This window comes from Dunckerocampus dactyliophorus, chromosome 6 (assembly GCF_027744805.1).
Source record: "Dunckerocampus dactyliophorus isolate RoL2022-P2 chromosome 6, RoL_Ddac_1.1, whole genome shotgun sequence".
In the NCBI taxonomy this organism is placed as follows: Eukaryota; Metazoa; Chordata; class Actinopteri; order Syngnathiformes; family Syngnathidae; genus Dunckerocampus; species Dunckerocampus dactyliophorus.
Genome location: NC_072824.1, coordinates 26,964,923 through 26,977,084, shown reverse-complemented (window position 1 = coordinate 26,977,084; position 12,162 = coordinate 26,964,923). Strand labels below are relative to the sequence as shown.

Genomic DNA, 12,162 nt, shown 5'->3' with positions numbered 1-12,162 from the left:
ACGACAGCACTGCATAGCAAGGTACCTGCTCTAATTACATGCTCTGCATTAGACTGGCATTTATAACAATGTGGTAGTGTCAGGCGAGACAGTCGACTGTCCCACCAGATATTCAACCAGAAAAATAATTTTCCACTGCTGACACTTTTTTGAAAATTTACTGCAAACTTTTGCCTCGGTTGGCGTACGTTTTCCAGTTAGCGTACAACATGACGTGCATCTTGTCATGTTATTAATACACGCCGTGAGTCCAAATGAGTTCTTGGTGTATTTTTACCTTCAGGGCTGTCAAATGATAAAAATTTTCAATCAGATTAACCACAGTTTTTAACTCTTTCACTGCCAAAGACGTCTACTGATGTCTTTTCAAAAAGTAACGTTGACTGCCAAAGACGTCGATTGACGTCTTTAGCTTTTTTATTTTGCGGGAGCTACGGATCAAAGTCTTATTCATCTTGTGTGTGAATTTCTGACTTGTAGGCAATGTATTTCTGTCCCAGTAGGGGGCAAAGAGTTCTTTTTTCCTCCAACCGACAGCAACAGATTGTCTATGAAGAAGACGGATTGTGGATTGAGAGAGGAAAATGGCGGAACACATTCAGAAATCGAGCGGAGACAAAAAATTACAGGCAGCTAACACTGTCACAGAGCTTGTCTGGCGGGGGACCTGCCTTTAGTAGTGATGCGATCGTGAAAGATACAGGTGACATGGGTGATGTGGGTGACGTAGACACAAATGCAGCTGACAGTGGCAGCTGAAGCAACAAGCTAATAGTTAGCGTTGCTGAGCCGTGTGGCGTGACACCGGAGCCTGACTCCGGAATCAGTTCAGAGTCGGGTAACTCACAACCCGACCCTGATTCTCCTGACGAGTGGCTGCCGTCTGGATCGGTCAGCAGCAGGGATTCAACCCCACATCCAGCAGACCCCACCGTCACTGCTTGAATTTGCTTCTCTGTTTTTTGGTCAAAATCAGGTGTTTTTGCTGAAACTACCCTATGTTCTACCGCCAATATCTCAAGACCCAAAAAGGATAGAAACAAACTTTTTTTTCTGACGAACGAAGAGTCTCAAGTTCCTTTAGACAGTTGCAATGTTTATGTAGTCCTAAAAGTCAATATTCCATCGGTCTTGAAAGTTCAGCAAAAATGCCCAAAAGCTCTGGCAGTATGGAGCTCTCTGCTCTGAACATGGCTGGCAGTCAATGAGTTAAACGACTTAATCGTGATTAATCACCATTAGCAACTACGTCTGAAATATGCCCATCTTTACTGTATTTAATGAACAGAAAGATACGGGACAGGACAGGATTGTATTTATTTGTATGTATTAACAGATCCAAATGAACTGAATATGTCAATCAAGCTAAAAGTTGCCATACAAGTCTAAAAATCCATTTGGTTAACACTAGACTCTTTAATCGTAGCAGAACATTTGAATCACACTTTATTATGAGCAATGAGGGGTTGCGCTCAAAGACATCATGTAATTTAAGGTAAATTTACACACACACACACACACACATTATAAATGTGTTTTTTTTTTTTAGCAAAATCTAGTCTTTTTATCTTATATTTGGCCAGCCCATTTTTGCAGTGCAGCGTCAAACTCTGTGTGACCGTGTGGGGGCGCTCCACAGCACTTCGAAACACAGTGAAGTACGTTATAACAGAGAGGCATGCTTGCTCTGGTGTGCATGTGTAAATTACACAACAATTTTTTAACGGAATTAAAGTAAATAAATTAGTTACCGCCGGTAACGTGTTATTTTTGACAGCCCTAATTTTTTTTTTGTTAGCATCTTATTTGCTACTACATGGAAACAGGAAGCAGACGTCATCAGCGGGTGACTCTGGGGTTCTTTGCGAACTAACACGGTTATGCCACATGAAAAATGTTAACACAAAACACATTTTTCTAGTTTTACAATTACAGTTTTACATGCAGAAAACTACTCTAATTCAATTCAAACTGTTGACAATTACAGTACATGACGTGGCAGCGAGCCATTTTGGCCTATTTTGCAGCCGTGATCAAAAGAAAAGCAGAGACTTGAGGTGAGAAACTGAAATCTACTGAATTTCGTAATGTGAACAAGTATGTTTCGGTTAGAGTCAGACTTTCTGGACGCTAACCAAGGTTCCACTGTATTTGTGTGCCAATGGTATTAATTGTGAATACAACCCTCATAGTTTATTCCGTTTCATTCCATAACCCATCTATGACTAAACCTGTTTCTCCCCCAAAGTGTTTCACTACAGGAAAACAAACTTGTTAAAATGTGAAGTACAATGTTGAAATGTTTACTCTCAGTTTGACTCTTTAGTTTGCTGACTCTAGTTTCCTCTCCTGGCACACTTCCTTGTGTCCACGTGTCTTTGGTGAAGGCCTTTCAATACACCGCTTGCATCATGCTACATGCACACGCAGACATGCCCAAATGCCCACACACGCTGTGGATTGTGCTATTACCCTGTGGCTGGCGCTGTAGATGTTGGTCATAGATCCATAGAGAGGCTCTGATGACTTGAGGCCGTTGTCAGTATTAACACGATGGAGCGATTCAGCTAGTTCATCTGCATCAACTGCACCTCCACTGTTCTACCAGTTGACAGCATGCACACCAGTCATCAATAGAGAGAAATCAAAAGGGGGAAACAAAAACCATCTAAAACCAAGAACGGAGCACTCATTCATTCAGTCATCTTGATGTCTAAAGATATACTTGCATTCAGTTTACAGTCATGGAAACATCAGGAAAACCCATGAAATATTTTGTTCTTTAATTAGAAAGAGAAACAACCAGCAGAATGTTTTCCCCACTCGTCAATGCACAATTATCTCCGCCATGTGACGTTTGATGGGTTTCTTGCATGGCCAGCAACATTTTTAAATCACCCCGCAGTGTCTCAATTGGATGATGATCCGGGCTTCGACTTGGTCACTTCATCCATGCATCTTATCCGGGGTCGGGTCAACCTAAGCAGGGAAGCCCAGACTTCCCTCTCCCCAACTACTTTGTCCTCCCGGCAGATCCCGAGGTTTGTCCCAGGCCAGTTGCGAGACATAGTCTCTCCAACGTGTCCTGGGTCTTCCCCGAGGCCACCTACCGGGTGGACGTGCCCTAAACACCTCTCCAAGCCACCTAATCTGGCTCCTCTCAATGCAGAGGAGCAACGTTTTTACTCAGGGTTTCTCCTGGATGACAGTGCTTCTCACCTTATTTCTAAGTGAGAGCCCAGCCACCCTACGGAGAAAACTAATTTCGGCTGCATGTACCCGCGATCTTGTTCTTTCGGTCACTACCCAAACTCATGACCACAGGTGAGGGTAGGAATGCAGATTGACTGGTAAATTGTGAGCTTTGCGTTTCGGCTCAGCTCCCTCTTCACCACAACAGACCGATGCAGCACCAATCTGCCTGTTGATGTCAGGTTCCATCCTTCCCTCCCTCATGAACAAGACCCCAAGGTACTTAAAGTCCTCCAGTTGGGACAGGATCTTGGTTACTTCAGAACTCTCTTTTCCTTCTTTTGAGCCATACCTTGTTGCGTTCAACTAGAAGAGAGTGTATTTGGAATACAGGAAGTGAACAAATGTATTGCAATTGATGTGTCCTTTTGGACATGTGGAACTTTGAATTGTAACTTGTATGCATGTTCAAATAAATTAAACCATTACCATTACTATTACCTTGGTGGATTTACTGGAATGGTTTTGGTCATTGTTGCACGATCCACCTCTCCTTCAGAGATTTCAAATCGTTTGGAAGTCTTTGTAAAGTAATCCCTTGATTATCACAGTTACCATAAATTCCGGTGTATAAGCCGCTACAGAACTTCAGAACTACTAATTGTTTAAATACTGTGTGGTGAGGAAACGGTCCCTCTTTCTTTGGCAGGAGGTAATCACAAGCTGTCAGTGCACTCACAACGCGCTTGTCAACCCATTGGAAATTGCAGGAGGTCAGTATATATAACAGTATAACAACAATATAACAGTCTGACTCATGGTGTCATCTTACTAAGAACACTAAAATCATGACACTTAACACTCAAAAAGTGTACCTGACAAATATACAAACATGTACCAATACAAGTTAAAAAAAACCCAACAACAACAACCTTTTTTTCCCATAATGCATTGCATCTGAGCAACACGTTCATTGGGGCGCTGCAATGACGTCAGCCTCCGTCTAGGCTCTGGGCTTCTCTGGCTCCCTCTGGTGGCCAGAGGCAACATTCCATTCATCCATCCATTTTCTATGTTGCTTGTCGTACAATGAAATGCTTTGCTCAGACAAAATGCATTATGGGAAAACTTTCAAATGTTTTTTTTTTGAAAACCTGTATTGGTACATATTTGTATATTTATAGGTATACCTTTTGAGCTGTGTGATGAGTTTAGTGTTGTTTGTAAAATGACACCGTGAGTCAGACTGTTATATTGAGTAATGACCTCCTACAACTTCCAGTGGGTTGTGAAGCTCGTCGTGAGTTTTTTTCACAGCTGATGATTAGCTCCTGTCAAATAAAGAGTTGCAGGTCCTCATAAACTCACGCACGCCACAATATGCCATTTCATGACGTGGAATTTAAATGGAATATTTTCCAAGATAGGGCATAGAAAACCAGTTTATGACCTTCTAATTATGATTTTTAATATTAGAGCCCTCTGGACATGACCTATAGTCACCTTTACACTCATATTACCAAATATAGTAGACATATTAAGAGAAAATAGGACATATACGACATAAATAAGACTCATGCTCATGTGTGTTGCTGTAAATGTGTTTCGGTGCAAGGAGAGCTGAGTAGGGGTGGACAGGAAGTGACGTCGGCGGTTCTGAGCTGAGTTTTAGCTTTGAGTGGGTTACGGCCGCAACAGTAGTCTGTGTTTGGGATTATTGTGCCTGTTGAGAAATAATTCTGCAATAAAAGCCTGTTGTTCTGGCAATCGAGTGTGGTCTGGTTAAAAGACAGACTGCTCCCATTTGCCCCGAAACAATGTTCTAACCATTTGTCCCCAGATATGGTGCACCAGATTTATTTTAGTTTTTTTATGTCGTACTAAATATCAGAGCGTCCCAAATCATTAAAAACATTTCTTCAGTTTTTTTACTTATATTACTTTAATGTCTAAATATTGAAATGAGAGTCAAATGTCCACGTTCATTATGTGAGAACAATAGTTTTCACGGGGTGTCGTAATGTTTTCACATGACTGTAATACCTTTGATTAATCATTTCCATCAATATAACATGTTAGACTTTTTCGGCTACAAAATCTCCAAATAAATAAATAAAACTTAACAGAAGCCTGAAGGAGAAAATCGCACAATGCAAAAAATATAATTTAGTCGCATTTGTTTTAAGGTCAGATGCTTCACCAGGTAAAGATTTACAACAAAAGTTTTATAATATACATAAAAAAAACAGTAACTGTTTATTTGTATCCAGAAAGCCTTTGAGAGGCGTATTTGTATAGCTCTCTTTAAACTGCACAGAGGCAATCACGTTTTCTGCATTAAATATGAAATAAATGCTTGTGGTTGACTGAATGGTGAGTGGATCCTCTCAGCACACAATCTTATCATGCACAAACATCAGGGTCACCTTGTTTAGATGGTTGGAGAACAACAAAACTACTGTGATGCATTTTCAGCCATGCTGTGTCATGCACCAAAACAATAATGAGGTGTGAAACTCATGCTCAGTCGGATGTCTTTCAAAGATGCCCGTTTGTCACTGCACGCTTTGGCAAGCAAACTGTAATACTAACATCCCACCACAAGGAGGCAGCCTCAAATCAGATTTCCTCAAGACGACACATTGCATAGGTAGCCTGGCTATATTCATGGACATGTCTATAGAAAATGCACAAATGGAGGAGTAACAATTTCCATTAGGAGATGACAGTACCTTGCTCTTCTTGGGAGGCCGCCTGAATCGTAGCAGCTCTTTGTGTTGCCTTGAAACAAAATTAACGGCAGCGTACTCCAACAGCGCCGAGAAGACAAAGAGAAGACAAACCGCCATCCAGATGTCTATGGCCTTCACATAAGAGACCTGTCAGTGACACAGTATAACCAACAAGATTTGGATAAGAACAAGGAATTTGTTTGGATTTTCCAGTCATTCTTTTACAGCATGCCACTGCCGGTATATTGTCCTGTCCGACAACCTTTTCAGACATGATTTTAGGGTACTAGCTACTGGTTGTGCAATTTATCCCTGTGGTGTCAGATGATGTGACCTCATTTTTTAAATGAAATTATGCCTTATTCAGATATGCTTAACACACTGGAGTGCAAAGCTCTGTTTGGCTCAGGGAACATGATAAACCTCCTTGCTTCTAAACATACACGCATGCCCTACCCCTAACCCACACACACACGCACGCACACACATGCGCACACACAGGCACGCATGCGCACATTTTGTGAGGTATGTGTGTGTGAGAGCAATGGAAGTGCTAATAAGGGTTATGTAACAACGTGCTCCATGTCACATTTTTTCTCATGCATAAAAGATACCAGAACAAGACTGAGGGGCTCTTTCTCACACACACTCCAGCAGATGCACAGTGCACTTAATCCACGCATGCTTGAACTCAAATTATATTCTCTGAATAAGACAACAGTAACACAATCCAGAACAATGACGGTCCTGGTTTAAAACATCAGTAGTTTGGGGATATTTATAATCACCATTTATAGCCATCATTTTCCATTTCCAAGTATTTTTAAAAATGCAACAACATTGTATTGCAAATGTGAGGGACCAGTCTTCCAAAATAGAAAAATCTTGTATGATATGCAGTGACATTGTCATTAGTCGGCGTTATGCCTACGGGTGAAGCAGTTCTGACTAATGTTTAACACCACTGCCATTTCTTTTTTATTGTTGAACCCGGCTGTGAATGAGCCTCACTGCAAAATTTGACCTGACAGTTAATGGTCCCAGGCTAAGCCTTGTTAAGTTTTGAAAATATAGCTATAAAATACCTTACATAAATTTACCATTACTATGGTTTATGTCAGTTAACTCTGTTGTTTTGCAGTTTTGTCACAACTGCTAAGAATTTCATCCTCATCCTGTCTCATACCCGTTTGTAACACCACACATCCCAAATGGTGACCGGCGCTTGCAAAGTCATTATCTTCAATAATTAAATCCCATAGATCCACTCATCAGAGCTGACGTACGATGTGCAAAAAACAGCATATATCCATGCGTGCGTGGCATGATACATTTGTTGGCACTCATAGGGAAGTTAATTAGTCCCCAGGTCGTATTGTATTTGGATGGTAAGACGAGCGTGAAGCATCGGAATGACTGACCTTAGGCAGTGAAGTCCTGGAGCCTGAGCTCTGTGTTGTCATTGTGAGGACAGTAGTGATGCCCAACGCCACTCTAGCTGGGGCCGCATCCATGTTAATCCAGAAGGAGACCCAAGACAGAATGACAATCAGCAGAGATGGGATGTACATTTGGATAAGGTAGTAACCCATCTGACGCTCCAAGTGGAACCGCACCTCAATACAAGTAAATTTACCTGCAACATAGCACATACACAACACAGTGTACTGAGAAGAGGTTTGCGTCGTCTAAATCCTAGGTTCCCAAAGAGGGGTACACATACACCCAGTGGTATGCCAACTGGGGTACGTGAATACAAATTTAAAACAATTTGTGCCTAACCCTCACAACTACCAGTGCACCTGAACGCCTCACAGTGCCTTCACAGGGCGGAGAGCACAGAGTAGAAAGCAGGAAGGAGAGACGGCATGAAGTTGGTCATCATCAGTGTTTTAGTCTCTGAAGATTTGATTTATTTGGTCTTCCAGTCCGCGTTCTGTGCAACTGTGTCACTGTGTGTGTGTTGGTGTGTGAGAGAGAGTAGAAAGAGAGTAGGGATTCCCCCGAAAATGAGGCTTTATCGCTGGTTGTATATATATATATATATATATATATATATATATATTTACTCACATTTGGTAAACCTTCCCCTCAATTTGGTATTTGCAGACTTGAATCATAGTGAGTGGACAAAAAAGTGAAACTCAAATTCAACCCATTCAAGTGGAAGGATTAAAACATCTAAATATGTAGCACCATTAGTTATCTATTTATCAGCGCTCGTGTGAAACTGTATCACAATTTCATCATGCAAAGTAAAAATATTTGACCCGGAATTACTTATCAAATTTGCTTACTTCATTTTCGAGCATGCTTGCAAGCATTGCATCCCGTACTTTTCCTGTTCCGACATTGCAAGTCATGCCCCACGTAACACAGACGCACACGCTTTAGTTATGTTTGTCGTCAACTAATGATAGTGATTTGGCAAGGTTTAGCTACTAACTTTACTATCGTTCAATGTATAACCTATCATAACAACACAATGGCTCCAAATTGTCGGTCGCATCTGTGAGACTGCTGTTGTGTACGTGCAGGCGCTACGGACATGTACATGAATACCAGACTGTCATGAACGCCAATCATTTCATTCAGGTAGAAAGAATTTTACATCTTAGAATTGTGACAAATGCAGACATTTATATAAGTTCATCTGTTCTTTTAAAGCACTATTGGTAGCATCTGCTAGCCTGTGGTGGTGTTCTTGTGTTTTCTGGTTTTAAAAAAAGTGTAGTTTGGAGCCAAAGAGGGACAATACCTTGAATATTAACTCTTTCAAATCAGAAAATCTTCAAAATATCAGCAGATGAAATTATTCATTAGTAATTAACTCCAATAATTATTCAGCTGCCTCTGATGAAAAATGATATGCACTGTTTTCACTGTAACTTGATTTAAAAAGTCTTCTAACGAAACACGAGCTACAGACTTACTCTTTATTTACCTTCAGATCCTGGTGGCTTGCTTTTGTAGCAGTGTTTAGCTGTTGCTTACCACATCGCGTTTGATGGTTTCAACTTTACGTATCACGCTCTGCATTTGGTCACCATTGCATCATCAACATTGCATTTCACATTCAGCGTTCCAGCAAGAGTATTTGAAAAACACAGGGTATACACAACACTGTTCTTCTGTGTGCAAAGCATCCGTCTACCATTCACAAGGACATTATCCAAATGTGTGCTACAGCTAATTTGGGGTGCACACTGGGGTAGCAGCGGACATTTCACAAGCAGGTTCAAATACAGTGTATTTATTACAAATCTGTTGTGCACACATGCAAAAGCCAGACAGTGCTTCCAGACCAAAGTGTTATATATTTATGAATTCCCAGTGCTTCTTGCTGAGTGTACACTCTCGCTGAAGTGAACTGAACCATATCAGATTTTGCTTGCAAGCCAAGCAAGACCACATTTTTAAGCAGTTTAGGTCCACTTGTTTAGTCTGCACCCGGGTTTGGATCCTCATGTATTAAAGGGAAACTGCACTTTCTTTGGAATTTTGCCCATCAGCCACAATCCTTCTGTGAGACATGAACACAAGTCTTTCCCTTCTCTGTGCGTTCTAAAGAGAGAAAAACAGCTAGCACGAGACAGCTAAAAATGCATATGTGGGAATTCACCTATTTCGCAGAAAAGCAAAAAAAAAAAAACCCTCCCAAAAACGGCAACAATGTTCCATTTACTAAGGGTGTCACGAGACACCCAACTCACGAGATGGGGTCCACAAGACAAGATGCGATTTTAACATTCATTTTAAGAAAAGTTCAATGCAAAAGTATGACTGGACAAACTAACGTTTTTTTATGCATCGAAGTCACAAAACCATGCAGGTGCGTTTTGAAATGTTTATTGTCCCAAAAAATTGACGCCAAATGATATTTATTGCCTACAATTTTTGAGACCCACTAAACCACCATTATGATAATATATGATAATAATAAATATATCATAATAATGCAATATTCCCTTTAACTTTTGTCATCCTTCACTCTGTAAAGTTGCGGAATTGGCGTTTGTCACATGTATTTTCTCACAGACAATTTGTAGTTGAACAGTGCCAGCTCACTGTTTTTGTCTTATCTACTTTTTAGTATCAACATTTTTTTTTCTAGTTACATTATGCCTTTTTTTCTCTCTTTGTCCATTTTTGGTGGGTTTTTTTAGCTCTATTTTGTCTATTTTTGCTGGGTTTTTGTTTATTTTATTTCTGCAATGAGCCATGTTCCATAGATGTCCCGTGCGCCACACTTTGGACACCCATGCGTGTTTCACCAGGAAGGTGAGGTGCTGCCAGGCAAGCAAACTCTGCCTTCTCGGCTCCAGACCAACACTCGCCTGCAAGCCCACACTTGCTGTGCTCTTTCTTTATCAGAAACTTGTTGAAATCCTTTTGTTCAGCCACCATGTGTGTGAGTTACCTGTGTTGTAGTGCTTGGTACAGTATCTGAGGTCTGATTCGTCTTTAAGGATGAACTGTGGAAGCGTCAGTCCTTCAGCCACTTGGACTGGTCCATTCTCTTGCCACTCAAAGATCAGGTCGTTCATGGTGTAACCAACTGTAAGAAGCAATATATGAGAATCTATCAAATAATCATATTATTCTGACTGTATATACACTCCTGATCAAAATCTTAAGACCAGTTGAAAAATTGTAAGAATTTGCATTTTGCACATTTTGGATCTTAATGAGGTTTTAAGTAGAGCTGCAATATGCAAAAGCGAGAAGGGGGGCAACCTTCGCTAACTTCCCTTGCCATCCATCCCCAACTGTTCTCTGGGATTTAAATGAGGGGAACATGCAGGATGGTCCAAAAGAGTGATGTAATTCTCCCTGAAGAAGTCCTTGGTCAAGCCAGCATTGTGAACTGCAGCGTTGTTCTGTTGAAAAACCCAACTGTTACCACACAGACGAGGGCCCTCAGTCATGTGGGATGCCCGCTGCAACATCTGCACGTAAAGCATCCGCCGTTTGAAGACCCGGCACCACCTGAAGCTCCAGTGTTCCACTGAATGAAAAAGCACCCCAGATCATGATGGACCCCCCTCCAGGTGGGATCGTCTAGTCATACCAGTAACGTTGGAAGCCATCTGGACTGTCAAGGTTACCTTTTTTGTCATCAGAGAATAAAACTTTTTTCCACCTTTCAATGTCCCATGTTTGATGCTCCCTGGGAAAGTCTAAACGGGCAATTTTGTGGCATTGAAGGAGACGAGGTCTTTGAATTCCTTTTATGTTTTTTAAACCCTTTTCCCGCAGATGCCGTCTGATGGTTATTGTGCTGCAGTCGGTACCAGTAAGGGCCTTAATTTGGGTAGAATGACTGTCTTACTGCGCCCAACCTCAGCAGCAATGGCACGCTGCAACGCCTTGCTTACGCAGCTCGACAATCCGACCATGTTCACAAAGAGAAAGCTTCCTTGCTTTAGCCAGTTTAATTGTTGTTTTCAATAAATGACTTTTTCAAAATGTTTTTTGTCTCACTCCCCCTTCTTGATTTTGCATATTGTAGCTTTACTGAAAACCTCATTAAGATCCAAATGTTCAAAAATGCAAATTCTAGCAATTTTTCAACAGGTCTTAAGATTTTGATCAGTAGTGTATATACTGTGTGTGTGTGTGTGTGTGCGTGTGTGTGTGTGTGTGTGTATGTATATATATATATATATATATATATATATATATATATATATATATATATATATATATATATACAGTATATATATACAGTATATATATACAGTATATATATATATATATATATATATATTTATATCTGAAGATGCTTCAGTCCAGTTTAATCGTGGACAACATCCATCCATCCATCGGGTCGCGGGAGCAGCAGCCTAAGCAGGAAAGCCCATACATCCCTCTCCTCTCCCTGGCTACTTTCTCTAGCTCCTTCCGTCAGTTGAGAGACCTAGTCTCTCCAACGTGTTCTGTGTCTTCCCCGAGGCCTCCTTACCAGTCGGACGTGCCCCGAACACCTCCCAGGGAGGCGTCCAAGAGGCATCCCAACCAGATGACCAAACCACCTCATGTGGCTCCTCTCAATGCGGAGGAGCAGTGGTTCTACTCTGAGTTTCTCACGGATGACAGCGCTTCTCACCTTATCTCTAAGGGAGAGCCCAGCCACCTTACAGGGGAAACAAATTTCAGAAGCTTATTCCTGCGATCTTGTCCTGTCACTCACTACACAAAGCTCATTACCTCAGGTGAGGGTAGGAACGGAGAGCTA

At 41.2% G+C, this 12,162-nt stretch overlaps 1 protein-coding gene across 4 annotated transcripts in view; it reads right to left on the bottom strand.

Annotated features, from left to right (window-relative positions):
• Nucleotides 1-12,162, bottom strand: part of glra3 (glycine receptor, alpha 3) — a 34,836-nt gene that overhangs the window by 3,243 nt on the left and 19,431 nt on the right. Inside the window, exons 6-9 of one of the 4 annotated variants that reach the window (XM_054779662.1) lie at nt 10,345-10,482; nt 7,346-7,560; nt 5,925-6,071; nt 2,473-2,601 (exon numbers count right to left, since the gene is read on the bottom strand). In XM_054779662.1, coding sequence (XP_054635637.1) covers nt 2,473-2,601; nt 5,925-6,071; nt 7,346-7,560; nt 10,345-10,482 — 629 coding nt within the window. The remainder of the gene's footprint in view (nt 1-2,472; nt 2,602-5,924; nt 6,072-7,345; nt 7,561-10,344; nt 10,483-12,162) is intronic. The other 3 variants (XM_054779664.1, XM_054779663.1, XM_054779665.1) reach the window with 3 other exon arrangements.